Below are 16,818 nucleotides of genomic sequence, written 5' to 3'. Positions count from 1 at the left end.
TACGGGGCTACTTATCTATTAGGTGTTTATGTTCAACGTACACGTTGTAGCTAATCTACCTTCATAACCCAATGGCACGTATAAGGCACCGTTGAGAGGGGCCGCCACACTCTCCCTTGATAGGAGTGTTCAAGTCATGCGAAACTTTTTCTACTTACAGAAGGGGTACAATACCTCACGTTACCAGACTCAACGCCTGATGCAAACTATCTTCTTTAACAAATTACAATTTGGGAGCTGAGGCTCCCCTGGTAGATCGTCGATCCTGCTTCCAGCAAAGTTAAAGAAACACTTAGATCAAGTGTTGCTTTCACTACCTCTCCTACTTTTGAGATGAAGTGTTCCTTTCCAGACCCAACAGAAAGAACGAAAGTCTCTTCGAATCCAGTACCTACACCGTCCTTTCAGTAATGCGTGGATCTGCCCCCTCGCAAAAAGATGCTCATACTTCATACGTGTTAAGATATCACATACTCTTATCTTCTCGCCTACCTAGTGGCTCACAGCATTAAAAATTGTGTTTCGTAAATAGGACTCATAACATCATACCATGTTTTACTGCTTCTAAAGAACGCCTGCAAAATTTCAACATGTAGCCTAACGCAGCCTTCTTCTTCATAGTCGCAAAGAAACATTGTTGCTGAACATAAGCCAACGTCACTATCTACGTACTTCCACAATCTCTATATACAGATAATAGGGCAATGTTTGTTAACTTCAAAATAAGGTAGCAAAATTGATACTCAACATGGTCCTCATGAACGTTTGTACATACATAACAACTCCGAGGCACTTTAATTATGACATACCTTGTCAGATTCTTAGCGGACTTCCACAGATGGAATTTGTGTCGCGTATGGTACATGTTCGAGATGGCAACAAATAAATCGATTGGACCTATGTCCTTTGACCACGGTGGTCATTCTGAAAACAATATAGTTCATTCAATATATTGCCACATATGGGAGCAAGATGGGCACATTCCGCAAATGAGAAGTACAAAAGTTTACAAAACTATAACCACAGCGAGTGCACATCCTTTGTAACCCAATCTAACGAACTGGGTAGCATGTTCTGCAACAAGTGTAAGTATTAAGGTGTAGCGAGGCAGGAGATGATCACATGCGAGCCTAGCACACAATCAACTGACAACTGTTGTTGGGAGCCACGGGATGTACGTGCAGTGATTCTCTTCAGCTTACACTTGGACGTTAATACTCCTTCTCAGGTGAATGATGTGTCGTGTGTGAAGCCAGCAAGGCCAAGAACAGGTCTTTCAAACAGAGTTGTTTAAACTGTGCATTTAATGAAAAGTCGCCATACCCAATATAATATATACACTCTAGGTGGTACGGGCAGAACTAAATTTAAGGAGTACTCGCGAGATATTCTTATGGTTCATAGTACTCGAATTCTTTTGATGAGTATTCCACTACAAACGTCAACACAGTTTCGGAATATGTAGTCTACTGCATGTCCTTATAAAATTGCATTTGATCGTGTGAAGTGTAAATATACCGCTTTCCTGGAGATGCACTTTTATTCTAAGAAACATTTGTCTATACTGGTTAACAACAACCATTGCAGATCGCCTATTCCTATGACATTAGCCTTATTAGGATTTCATTTGATTTGATTTTTAGTTTAGTGTCTTTTACAGCAGTGAGTCTATGTGGACCTACGGTTTACTTTTGGATCCGACCATATGAGCTCCGTCTTGAATATAACTCAAATCTCCCATACCAAAGGCATGTACGCAAATTGTTAGTCACGAGAGAGCTCGCTGTAGATCAAGACATTAACGTTATACTGTCAAAAGCATACACTGATATGCACTGTTGCACAGGGTTGACGGAAATATGTAATGAAACTTTATTCGAATTGTCGCCTGAAGCAGTACCAGAAAATGCATGAGCAAAGTGACCAATCGCATTACACAACATTTTGTTTTCAATTTACGTTGCCTGAATGAAACCAAATGAACAATATCTAGAACGTGAGTCATTTTTATACTGACATCATTTCCAGGAACATTCGTATACCATAAATTTTAATCTACTCCTTGAAACACGTCTAAGGTTTATAAGGTGGGATAAAGTTAAACACATTTTTCTTATATCGTTTTTGTATGTTGTTTGTTCCCAGCTACTGTGTTTCGCTCCGAGAAAGTAACAGGACCTGTTGTGAAGCTAGAAAGGCCTGGGCTACAAGTGTGAACAATGCTCTGGGTAATATTATCATGCTGCGGAAGACTATCGAGTGGATTCATTCTCTCTTTCCCTCTCTCTTTCCAATGATATAGCCGTCTTAGAGAAAAGTTGAAATATTATCTGAGCAGTTTGTCTCTCGCAAGGCACATGATACCTCGACTGTACATTGTTCAAATTGTGGGGAAAAGAACTTAATATGCCGTTGCTTTTTTGTGATTTCGACAGGCTTTGTCTGCCAAGCAAACGTTAGCAGTAGGATCGCCAGAGACAAGACGGACATTTCCTCCTCGTCGACTTCTTTTGCGGAAGGGATCAGCGTAATTGTCCACACAAAGTTGTAACTGAAATGTAACAAGTAAAAGTAAAGTAGTTAATTTTTGCTATGGTAGACGCATAGAAAGATATCATTGCAGCCGTGTGACATTGATTAATATACTTCTACAATAGGTTTTGATCTTTTGAGCATATTTCTCCTCTGACACTAAAGGGAATTCAAAAAATATCTGCGGGTTAAGTAGCAGGTATAAACTAACACCTCTTTCATTTGAAAACGCTGACGGGAACCTTGAGTTACGTGAAAAGTGCGGCAAAGGAGAAAGGAGGCAGATTATCATAGCATTTATCTAATTGAAACCAGGATATTTTCATTTCTCCAGTTCGACAGCAAAGCCATAACATTCGAACACATGACTTCTCGAAAGCTTGGTCAACATCCCAGTATACATTTAAGTATAAATGCAACGGCAATGTCTAGCGCAATTCGGAAATGTTTCTTGGGCATACATACCTACCGTTCAATGGCATCAGTGACGCTAGTCTAGCTGACAAGAATTTGTTTTAATATTAGTACACATCCTAATGGTATTTACAATCCTCTCCAGTATACTGTCCTGCAGATGGTGTTGTAAGTTTCGTACGCTGAAGGGCGATAAATGCACTGTGCTTTCTCTATCAGCGGCACTGATTACAACGGATTGTTATGTACTGTACTTACAGAATTTGTTATTTATCAGACTTTTTCACTCCTTCCATATCACACTTTTTTCACTCTTTAATATATGACGCTCCTTTCTTGTCTACGCTCAAGTTTTGAAGAAAAACTCCCGGCGTTATCTCATGTGGTTCGGATTCCACGTTGATCAGTAGGTCCACGTCTCACATAGCCTCGCTGCTGAAAGAGACGCAAAACTGAAATTCAACTCAACTGAACTCCTCGCATATCAGATTTACTACATGAGTTAACATAGATTCCAGAACCCTGTCCTCAGATTAAGAAAGTCTTTGTGACGCGCCCTCATCATCCGCTTTGTGACACCAATAAGTCATTCAATTATTATTTCCTCAAAGATGTTTGACACAACTTCTTGTCACATCTGCCATTTCTACCCAAGGGAAGTAAAATGCCATGTCATGACGCCGAAGTTCACTATGTATTACATCGAATTTTTCTTTTTTGTGTGTAGAATTTTGTTCGAAGCATTGTACTATGAATTATGTTATGTCCTGTTTATTCTATACACATACGAAATTTTATACAATTTATTATGTACTCGAACAAACTTACGCAAAAGCAAACTAATTATTGTATTCCTTTTAGGACCACTTTTAAAGTACATAATAACAGTACAAACCGGAGAAGATAACCACTGGGAAACATTCAATTCAACCCAGGGAAGATTAACGATTCGGATTTTTAGTCCTTTTACATTGTTCTCAGCAAAGTCGTAAGTGAAGTGTTATTTATTAATTTAATAAATTATATGTCTGTATAAGAAAGGAGATTTAACACATGAGTAGTTAACCATTGTGATATCAGTGCCACTTTGAACACAGGCCCTATTTTGAATACATTTATAGATAAATATTTCACTTCCAAAATTAACCTAGCTCAAGAGCTTTTAAAGAGGGAATTTAATTAATCAAAAATTTACAACATTTAGCCACAAAGAACTTATATGTAAAATAATATGAAAACACATATATATAAAAATAGACATAATTGCGTTTTCACTCTACCATATAATAAATCGAAGGTATAGGTTTTACACTATCTCGTAATATATACATTTTATCATCTAAAGAATCTAGTGCTAGCTTATTTAAAGTTATAGTATAAATTTCAAGCTTATGAGTTCCAATTCGAATTATGTCCTTATTGGTTTTAATGTCCTAAAATAGATATATTTTTAGAATCGACAAATTTAATTTCTTTGCTAATAGTGATTCGGTTATCCCTTTGTTTTTCTTTTCTTTATAATCTCTTTTAAATGCATACACCTTTGACCTCAGTCTAACAAATTTATTCATTTTCTACAAGTGTTTTCATTCCTCATCTTTCCTCATACATATTTGTTTATTAGTGGTGTTTCTTATTTATTATTTCTCTATATTCGCTTGTATCAAAATAATGAATAATTTCTTTCATATCTTCATATAAGTCATCTGTTTTAATTTCGTACATAAATCTATCAGCATCCATGTAACACAAATCTATGCTATTCCCATACTTCCCATACCTAATATTATAATGGCAATCAGACATTAACAATTTTAATATTTTAGCACACCCATACCCAATTATATTTATTTATTAAATCTTATTTATTACTTTTGCGTATGTATCGGACATAAATCTTCAGTAAATGATGTTCTGTAATCAAGAGTTTGTTTTTGATATGAATTTCTCTACTTTCTTTGGGCCGCCAGAACTTTATTAAGAGAGCGCGAATGATTGTAAAAAGTTCCCCCGCTGAAAAAAGAAACCCCACCTTTTATTCCAAGCGTAGAGTCCTTCAGGTACTCTAGATATTATGAGAGTGAGAGTTAATAAATTGACTAGTAAAGAACATTAATATTATTATCATACAGGGATACAAGGATTTTTGAGTTTTGTATAAATCATGCTAACTTCTCAGAATAGTGTGTATTATAGGAGGTTAATTAGCACATTACCTATCTTCTATTCCGGTAAACAACCACGATGCATTTCCTAAATTTAATTACTTATTTGACTCTGAAGATGAAAGCGAAACAATCACGTGCCTGATGAAACTAAAGTAACACCATTATCATTAACAATATAATCACAGAATAATGATGACAAATAGAAAATACTTAATCACTTTGTTTCATACTGTATTCTAATAATTTTACCTCATAATTCTATTTTCGTTATTTTATACTTTATATCCTAAGCCCAGAACACATTCTCAAATGTTATAATGTATTGTTTTCTAATTTTTACAGACCAAAAGTGCGTTTTGAAACTAATAAAAATTATACTTATGAAACAGAGACAGAAGTGTCCGCTGACAACCTTATGATGGTTTCACCTAAATTTAAATCAAAGTCTTCTAACAAGATTAAAATCAAGAGTATACAAGTGACCTTACCTAACGGGTAGGTATATATAAAAATATATTATATTGTTTCCTTATAGAGTATATTCACTATTTGCTTTAGTAATAATAGCAGTTTAAGTCTTCGGCCTTCGGCCTTAGTCTCAAATTGTGGATAATTAGAAGTTTCATTGTTCCATTTGTCGTAATAATAAATAACAAGGAATGTTCATATCCAGTATTATTATTATATATTTTCAAGTAATTAAATTTGAGAGGAACAGTTCAACATGCAGTTTAATTGTCACAAAGTAATATGATGTAAATACACAAAAAATAGTGCTCAAATTTAAATAAAGTCATTACAGCTTTTGTCTTATTGTTTAAAAAAATAAACATTAAAATAACCTAATTTTCAACTTCTAATTAGATCCCCACAATAACTGTAAATCTCCAAGTGGACTACATGCTAGACGTCTAATGAAATGAACAGAACAGGTAACGTAGATACTAACATATATGAGGCTTTTGACTTTCAGGCTCTTACTAATTAATAAATAATGCAACAACATTTAGAGGATGTTTTTGCATTTACACCAGCAGTTCCAGAGAACGGTAAAATATTACGTCGTAGTAAAGGAGCGTCTTGCGAAATCCGACGAAATTATGCAATTTGTTCAAACGTGTAACATTTCAGAACATGGGCCTTAGTATCTTCTCGTTAACGGTGCGGTTCCAAACACCGATAATGTAAAAGGAACAGTATTTGCAACGTACTTTGAAGGCGTCTTTACGTCGCATTAAACTCAAATCATTCAGCATCCCCTTCATCAACATATCGAACTAGAGAAAAATCCAAATCAGCAGTTATTACAACCTGGTTTTGTGCAGATTACCTTACTAATTACACCTGAAGATATATGCTAAGTTCTGTGTAACAGACTCAATACCACGCTACTACCAGATTCCATCAGCTACCTTCAACTTTCACAGGCACCACCTATATTTAATATGGTACTTGTCTGCAAAGGATAAATTACAATCAATATTAGACACACCGTCTCCTGTAAATGTAACCCAGTTAGAGTCATTTTTGGGTATGTTAAACTTTTATCACAGACATCTACCATCCTTGTTATCACAATTTCTTGAATTATGTAGCTTGTTAAGAAAACATGTACATTTGGAATGGACTAGTAAACAGGAGGAGGAATTGCGCTTAGCCAAAAGCATGTTACAAAAGGCAAGACTTTTACATGTTTTTGATGAGAATGCCAAAGTAGTTCTAATGACAGATGCTTCATCGGCCTGAGTCGGAGCTGTGTTATACAGTGAAATAGGTGGACAATTAAAAACTGTAGCTTGTGCATCTGCTACTTTATCCGACGCTGAAAGGAAATATTCACAATTTGTGAAAGAAGATTCGGCAGTACTTTTTGGTGTACCTAAGTTTTATAAGTTTTTATTTGGTAGGAGTTTCAAAATTCTAACAGACTCTCAACCGGTTAAATGGATTTTTGGTTTGAAAGCTCCTCCTGATTGTGCTTCTCCGCGTATGCAAATGTGGTTTCTTTTTTTAGAAAAAATGACTATGATATTATTTATAGTAAAACAGTGAAAGTTGCAGATTGTTTATTGTAAGCGACCGAAGATTATAATTATCAGCAAACTGGAAATAATAAAAGCTCTGTTATGCCTGAGGAGGAACCTATTGTTACTAATTTTAGAAGGTCCCAAAGAATTAGAAGAGCTCCTGACAGATAGAGATACGATCAATAATGGACGGGGGGGGAGTTCTTGGAAGAAAGAAGTTAGTTATTGGCGAAACTAGTTTAATTTTAGCACAAGTCGAGTTATAAAAAAATAAGATAAAAATGGAGTGAACTAATAAAAGATGGGTTGGTAATGAAGCAAATTTGTGTTTGTTTAGACAAATGTATTTAAAGATGTTACATGGCATATGTTGGAAATGTTAATTCAAGGTCTGTGATTATATAAATGAAAGAAAAATAGAAAAGGTTTACACACACTCATCCGTTTTCTTCAGGAATACGAAACACATACACTCATTTTACGTTTGCAATATCTGTGCAAAATTTCATTCACTTCAGTTAATTTCTTTTTGCCTTTCGTGCGTCAACTTTAAAAATTTTGTGTGTGTGCTTTGAAATAAAAGCGTTTTTCCCCAGAAAATAAAAACCCGTGTTCATTTATTTTTTGAGCATTTTCGATACACAAAGTTTCGTTGCAGCTCTTCATGTCATTTACAAACATCTGTCATACTGTTACTAGCCATTTTGATATTTCGTAATCAAAGGTTTGGAGGGGTCCGTGGCGACCCAGCCGTTTTTTCAAGGAAAACAAGAAACCTGTGTTCCATCGTTTTATATCTACAATATCTGTGCATAATTTCATTCACTTCAGTTCAGTTGTTCTTACCATTTGGGTGTTAACTTTCAAAATTTCGGGCGGGGCTTTTACATTTAACTTTTACATTATGTAACTTTTTTATAAGATTCTTTTTTGGGGGAGGAAGGAAAAATGCTTTCCTCTGATATCTGTTTCTTCCCATTCAATTTGTTTGAACTGCTTAAGTAAGATCATTTTGTAACTTTTGATGTCATCCAACTCCATCACGATAATGAAATTGCCATTCTTATCAATTTGTTTTATTCTCTTATTTGCAGTTTGCCACACTGATATATTTGTTCCAAAATCGAGGTCTTGTCCAACGCTTTTCGAATTCGCAACCAACCCAACCATCTAGATTGTCGGGTTGCCTGCTATTGCAGGAAAAGGAGAATTGCAGGTAGTAATGCACTTTTGGAGGCGTGTATACATCAACTCCACAGTCCACATAATGGGTCCATTACAAATTGTGATCTAACATAGCCTTATTTACCTAATTAAAGATTCCATGTACAGAACAACATATAAAGATATAGAAAAAAGTTATGTTGCTTTTTCACACACACCTTCGAATATCGATATGTCACCTAAGACGTACTTCTAAGATCAAATATAGTTCCCTTCTAAGATCAAAAATAGCATCGACGACCTTTTGCCAACCTTTTGGAAGGCCATCGATTCCATCGCTTTTTAACTTGTGCGCCGGGAAATGAAGAAGGTATCAATTGAATTTTGCACCTCTAGTATGGATTTGAACTGTCGTCCTCTAAGATGATAGTTCAAGGAATGGAGCAGATAATAATCGGACGGTGTAAGGTCCGGGAAGTATAATAGATGCACGCTGTTTCCTATCCAAGGCGTAAAGGGGTCCTCTGGTCACCCTAGCCAAACGATTCTTAGTGTAGTTCTGTAACAGTAGGACCCTTTTGCAATTCAGAAGTGCTTTTGGCTCAGAGTTTTGAGTCTTTTTGAACATGGCTCAACTGTTCACAGTACACAGTTTCGTTGCTGCTCTGACCTGCTTGTAGCAGTTTCCGATGCAAAGTGTCGCCAGCAGCCCACCAAACGTAAACACAATCACCGGTTATAGTGCTGGTTTCGGCTGTTTTGGGGCCAGTTCATGGGATACTAACCAACCGTGGACTTCAACCAGGATATACTTCGCATCACGTGTCAACAACCAGTTCAGAAATGTTTAATTCCCCAAGAGAGACAGCAAAGAATCACAGGTGTCTTCTAGTGTGCCTTCTAATGCGAAGTCAAATCACGTGGAACAAATTGACAAAACTTGTAGTGCTTCTCAAGTGGAAGGGGGTACTGCCGAATAGTTTCTCCACTCACTCTCAATTGTATTCAAAGTTTCTCACATGTCTGGCTACTGTTCATCTCAATTTCCGCCTGAAAATCTTCATTTTGTACGTATGAGTAGTAGTGGCCCGCGTTGGCCCGAATGAGTCAGCAAAATCTTGTGACGTCATAGGTCAAAGGTCAATGACCATGGCCCGGGGTCAGATACCTAAGGATACTTAGGACCACTCACTCTAGATTTTGGCAGTGGTACCTGGGCCCACCACTAAATTTTTGGCAGTTGTACCTAGGACAACCTCCATTAAATTTCAGAAATTGCCAAATCTAAAAATTTTGTGTGGTAGTTTAGGAACAGGGTATGTACCTCAATTATTATTGGGGGTCCATCTCGTTTCCTTCCGTTGGTAAAAAATTGACAAAAAATCAAGTTTCAGAGCATTTGACCTAATTTAACCTCTTTGATAAGCTGTTATTACCCCATACATTTATATGGGCGTACATAGGGGTCCATTCCCTTTCATAAGATATCGGTATATTGACGCACGCCTTTCAATTTTTGGGAGAGGTACTGTAGCCCACCCCTTCAATTTTGGAAATATCCCGATTTAAACATTTGGTTTAATATTATAGGACCCTAATATAAATCACTGTAAGTAGGGGATAAATTTATGTTCTAGCGCACTTTCACCCCCACCCCTCAATAACATAGCACACCCTGCTTCCAAATATCTTCTAATCTACCCCCTAATAATTTTTAACACTTTTTATCCCCCAAATAACTTCTATCACATCTCAAATAACTTCTATCTTACTCATAATAACTCCTAATGCATTCAATTACTAAATCTAGTTACAAAAATCACTAAATCTGGTTATAAACAATCACTAAATCAAGTTACAAAAACAAAAAAATCACTAAATCTAGTTATAAAATCTGGTTATAAGCGGTTTTGACTTCAAAAATCACTAAATCTGGTTACAAAAATCTGGTTGTAACCGGTTTCGACTTCAAAAAATCACTAAATCTAGTTACAAAATCTGGTTATAACCGGTTTTGACTTCAAAAATCATAAAAGCTTACATCTAAAAACTTACAATGGAATCCTAAACAAAATATATTTATTACATCTTAATGTCCAGTTTATAAGCTTTCATTTGACACTTGAATCATGAAGATCCGTTAATAATTAGCTTTAAAAACTCAATAAGAAGGAATACATACAACTTCGGAACACGTGATCTGTCACTGATTCATTTTGAACGATTCCAGTACTAACATTGGAACTTCTGAGTATGTAATAATAACAACACCAAAACTGTCCGTCCTGGCCGTCTGTCCAGGCTGTCTGTCTTAGCTGTCACGGCTTGTTGTCTGTCCCGCTTTTTTCGATTCAAGATTATCACTTTGAAGAAAATTCTTGATACAAAATCTGTCCGCAACTCTCTAGCTTTTATTACTCTGAAACATACCACATGCAACACCATCTATTGAGTAGGTGAGTAACTTATTGATCATAGCCACCTAACCGGGAAATTTAGTTAAAACATCAATGTACAAAAAAAAAAAAAATTAGTGTCTCCAACTCAATATATTTTTTCGGAACGTTCCAGGATTTTAATTTTTCAAGATATCGCTTTAAAACATATCGGGATGAATTCACCCCATTACCAATAAATATGATAATTGTTAAAAGTGAGTTGGCAACACTTGCAGTCCCACCCCCAAATAACGTTATTATTTAATACCTCGGTCCCTAATTAACCGATTTCAAAAATTCAAACGGTAAATGAATACTAATAGCATAACCAATTTTTAAAAATGCATAGATGGTTGCATAACCCAAAGGATACTTTTCCCTTTTTCAATATCTCCACAAAATTTCAACAAATCGAAAAAATAGAAATACTACCATAAGTCGAATAATATTTTAAGACTTTTTTTTAAATAATAACATTTTCCCGAAAACTCGAAAATAAACCCGTAAAAAATTCCCGAAATTTTGAACTTGCTGCAACATCGTCAAATATTAACCGATTTTCAAAATTCAAACGGTAAATGGTTTCTGTTTTCTTATAATTTTTTTCTAACGCGTTACTGGTTCTCTATGTCTAAGGATAAAATTATAACAAATCAAAAATCTTCACTATGTAAGAATGTATCAACGAAATGTAAACAGGACATAAATACCAGACTACAAAACAATTATTTTCATGCATTAATGGTTGCCTATGTCTAAGGATAAAATTACAAAAACAACTTTTATGACTTAAAAATATAAATTTTATCTAAAACTAAACGATACATAAAAGTTAATTAAATTTTATCTAACGCTAAACTATACATAAAAGTTAATTAAATATGACCTAAAACTAAACTAAACTATACATAAAAGTTAATTAAATATGACCTAAAACTAAAATAAACTATACATAAAAGTTAATTAAATATGACCTAAAACTAAACTAAGCTATACATAAAAGTTAATTAAATATGACCTAAAACTAAACTAAAGTATACATAAAAGTTAATTAAATATGACCTAAAACTAAACTACACTACACATAAAGGTTCATTAAATTTTACCTAAAACTAAACTATACATAAAAGTTAATTAAATATGACCTAAAACTAAACTAAACTATACATAAAAGTTAATTAAATATGACCTAAAACTAAACTACACTACACATAAAAGTTAATTAAATTTTACCTAAAACTAAACTATACATAAAAGTTAATTAAATATGACCTAAAACTAAACTACACATAAATATATTTTAATTATATCTTATAATGCCCCCAAGCTAATGTACTTATACCACCCTCTAGTATATATCTTTTGTCATCATTCGAATTTGATGCTAACTTATTTACAGCTATAGTATATACATCATGCTTACAACTTCGAATTAGATTTATATTTTTGTATGTTTTCACATCATTGAATAGGGTTTGTTTATAATCATCAAATTGTAACTCTTTTGCTACTACACATTTTGTTATTCCTTTTGCTTTTTCTTCTCTTTATTTTCAACTTTAAAGGCATACATCTTTGATCTTAACCCAATAAATTCTGTCATTATTTTACCATTGTTTTTATCCTTCATTTTTCCTAATACTTTTTTGTTTAGTAATGGTATTCCATATTGATTATCCTTTCCATATTCACTTCTATCAAATAAATCAACCATTTCTTTTAAGTGTTTGTAGAAGTCATCTGTCTCAATTTCATATATAAAACTATCAGTATCCATATAACATAAGTCTATATCAATATCATATTTAGGTTTCATAATATTGTAATGGAAGTCATACATTAATAGTTTTGACAAATCTAGCACACTCATACCAACATATATTGGTTTGTTGAAGGTCAGCTTTTCTTTTTTCATATGTATCGCACACAAATCTTCAGTAAATATTGTTCTATAATCAAAGTTCGGTTTCGCTATTAACTTTTCCACCCTCATTGGATCACATTCTAAGGTAATAGATGGCCTCTTTCTAATGTTTTCCATTGTTTTACCAAATACGCTATTGTTCATTAACTTGTAAAAATCTTTCTCGAAATCATTCTTAGCTTTTGTTCTCATATTTGTATTTAGATCAATATATTCCTTTAACCAATTTGATTGCTTGAACTCTAATACTCTATGAATTTTCTTTAATATCATCCCAAGTGATATATACAATTTTAAGTTTCTGTAGTGAATAACATATCTTTCTTTATTGTAAAGCGTTGTTAATAATTTTGAATGTTTCGATCCTGGTGGACACATATTTTCTGGAGCTAATGGTAGATCTGTATGTTTATCATGTAAGTATTCTGGATATTCTAAATCAACTTCTAATATGTAGCCAGTTTCTGAATCATCTGGAATATTCATTATGTTTATGTAAGGTTGAACCCATTTAAAGTCTTTGTAAGGCATGTACTGACTCATAGCCCATCCATATAAATTATTTGCATCTAGATAAGCTAAATACTTTGAAGGTTCGTCTTTGTTATAATTTTTCATATACTTATTATTTGCTTTTACATATCTCTTACTACATTGTGAAATTCCACCTCTTATACCTTTCTCTATCATTAATATTTTGTCATAGTCAGTTAACATTTCTAGTTTGATCTTAGTCATCTTTAACATTGAATCCCACGATAAACCAGGAGCAGTGAAATACCAAGCAGGATCTAAACCATATGCTTTTAAACACACATCTCTAAAACTTTAAAATATATCAGCTAATATTAATACATCTGTCTTGTTATAAAGTTCTGTATATTCACCTAGATTTTTAATATTGAATGACTTCCAAACATTTTCCGCATGCTCATAATCTTCATCACTGATGTGGGTGTTAGTAAGTTTATTAAAGAACATTTCTTTTGAAGGTAGTTTTGTTTCTTCTAATCTTTCAATTGAGTCAATATAATCATATGGGCACACACCTTTTTTAATTACTAAATCTAACAAATCATTAGGGAAGTACTTTGACGTTTCTCTATATTGTTCTTTTGTAAGGTTTTTTGCTAGTTCTGCTAATCTCCTTGGCATAAACCTAAATGAATCTAGAAATCGTAAATTAATTCCATTCTTTTTATCAACCTTCACATATTTTGAGTATGTTATATATTTTTCCTCATTATTTGCAATTAGTTTTATTTCATTCTTATCATAAGCAAGTTCTTTAACAAACAGGTGAGTATCATAACCACTTAAGTTGTGAATAAATACTGGAATAAAATTAGGATTTCGATAGCTTAAGTTACAATAACTGTGAGCTGCACCTCTAAACTTTCCAGTTAAATGATCATGATCTCTTACTTTTGCTTTATTTTTATTTATATCCTTTAAACATTTTCCTAATTCATGTTTCCATTCTTCTAACTTTTCAATCATGCTATCATTATCTTTAGCGAATTGTATTTTCTTACTTAACATATTTATTTGTTTTTCAATTGCTGGTGGTAAATCATTCAAGTTTCTCTCACATATATGACAACTATTGGAATTATTATATATCTCGTTCTCATCTTTAGTTAGGCCATTCATTTTAACTTTTTTGTTATATATTTTCTTTATTTCTATTGCTTCTTGTTTTAACTTCTCCACAAACACCTTTGCAGCATCTAAACCAATATAACTAACAGGACGTTTATACACACCATTTGAGTATTTAATATAATAACAGAAACTCATTGGTAAATGCTTTTGATACTTCACAGTTTTAGAACAATTATGGTCTACTTCCATTTTACATAACAAACATTCAAAATCGGCATATATCGCAAATGGTACACTAAATGATCTATTATAATTTTGGAACTGTATTTGATTGTCATATGGTTTTGGAAGTTCTATTCTAACAGATTCATGCTCCATACAATATAGCTCATGTTCTTGTAATTGCATCTCATTTCTAAAACGTCTTGTTAAACACCTATCACAGAAGTATAATTTTTCAGTATGTTTTGTTACTTGACTTCTTATTAATCTCGATAAATCCTTTATCCAACAAAAATGATCGTTATTTTCATCCTTTACATATAATAAATTAACGTGTTTGTCCTGCTTATTTTTTGTAATTTGAAGTGGGTATATATTATATTCATCATCATAACTATACACGTTAATGGATATGCTACTTCTCTTTTCAAACTTTACTATATCTTTTAATTGTACAGGAAATTCAATACCATTAAAATATTTATTTTGTAATTCATCCACAATTTCTGTATAGTGTGAAGGTCGTTGAGAATCTTTTTCTGCTGGTTTTAAATAACTTGCAATAGAATATAAGAAACATTTATTATCTTTATTTTGAACACTAATTACTGCTTTCTTGTCTTTAATTCGTTTAGGAAGGTCAATGTAGGAAGAAGCTCGTAATGGTACATATTTATTTAGTCTGATTTCTAAATGTTTAATTTGGTGCAGTGTCCATCCTGATCCTCTACCTTGAAATTCCTCCATCTCTCTACATAGTTTTTGTTTAGCATAGGTTATATATTCATCTAAATCAGTTGATTGTAATATTCTTTCATTCATAGTTTTAAAGTTGCGTTCTTGTACTTCTTTATCTTTAATATAATCACAAATAAATACAAGGTTGACTTTTAATGGATGGTGCTTTAATTCTTCCTTGATTTTGTTAATAACTACTTTCCCACTTACATTTAAAAACTTCACTGGATCTTTATATCCTCCTATGTTTTCAATTGTGATAGTTTGTAATCGTTTCTGTATTGCTGTTTCCTTTGTTTCTACTTTAATTGGTATTCGTTATGGTTTCGATTCTTCAAAAACATCTTGTTTAAATGGAAATATGTTTCTAATTTGTGATCTGTTTTGTTCATCTTCATACTTTTTAATATGGTCAATAAGTTCAGCCTTTCTTAATTTAGAATAACCTTTTATTCCTTTCCTTTTACAATGGTTTTTTAATTCATCAACTTTCATTGTGTATATAACTTTCAATTCATCTGATTCATTTTGATATTGTTCGATTTTTTGATTAATTCACTCTTATTTAAAGAACTGTAGTTACGGATTTTCTTGACTTTACATATTAGTTTTAGTTTTGTAATCGACATCTCCCTCATTTCCTCACCAGTAAAATTAACATTATTTATACTCATCTTATATGAAAAAATACTGTATCGTTTATTTATATATTTACCAAGTTTTTTAGTTCATTTTCATAATATTTTTTTCATGTTATAAATACCAACATTAGCATACTTATTTTTCCTAACACAACTGCTAATACTTGTACACTCCTGCCATTGTCTACATATATTAGTGTGTTGTGTTAGTATAGGGCTTTTATGGGATCACCCCATCAAAGTCATTATTAATATGATAAAAGTGAATCATTTTCATAAACTCACTCATCATCATAATTATCATTTACCTTCTTATCCTATTTACCTTTAATTAAATAACTATAAAAGATAACATTTATAATATTATATTACTTTTATTTATTTAATTATTATGCAATTATTAAACCCAACCATTTAATAAACCCTAATTATTTAACAAACACTTTATTACTTTTATTTATTTAATTATTATGTAATTATTAAACCCCAACCATTTAATAAACCCTAATTATTTAACAAACACTTTATTACTTTTATGAAATAACATTTATAATGTTATATTACTTTTATTTATTTAATTATTATGCAATTATTAAACCCTAATTATTTAACAAACACTTTATTATTTTATGAAAATATTCATAAAAGTTAAACACTTTAAATTTATACTACAACATTTTCCTTATCTTATCAAACTATTATGTGAATTATTAAACCATAAAATATAACATTTATAATAATATATTATTTAATTATTATGTGAAATAATATACTATAATTATTACATTTATAATATTATATTACTTTTATTTACTTAATTATTATGTGAATTATTATACCATAAAATATAACATTTATAACATTACATTACTTTTATCTATCCAACTATTATGTGAATCATCAAACCCTAACCATTTAACAAACACTTTATTACCTTTCTTTCTC

At 32.5% G+C, this 16,818-nt stretch overlaps 1 protein-coding gene across 1 annotated transcript in view; it reads left to right on the top strand.

The window, feature by feature from the left end:
• The window catches only part of LOC145667498 (pancreatic triacylglycerol lipase-like), a 256,451-nt gene that overhangs the window by 213,001 nt on the left and 26,632 nt on the right, over positions 1-16,818 (top strand). The window contains exons 10-11 of the mRNA XM_081734975.1: positions 3,808-3,934; positions 5,457-5,609. Coding sequence (XP_081591101.1) covers positions 3,808-3,934; positions 5,457-5,609 — 280 coding nt within the window. The remainder of the gene's footprint in view (positions 1-3,807; positions 3,935-5,456; positions 5,610-16,818) is intronic.

Source organism: Thermobia domestica, chromosome 13 (assembly GCF_964235325.1).
Source record: "Thermobia domestica chromosome 13, izTheDome1.hap1.1, whole genome shotgun sequence".
NCBI classification, from domain to species: Eukaryota; Metazoa; Arthropoda; class Insecta; order Zygentoma; family Lepismatidae; genus Thermobia; species Thermobia domestica.
Note: the sequence above shows the minus strand (reverse complement) of the source record. Positions and strands in the feature narration are given on the sequence as shown.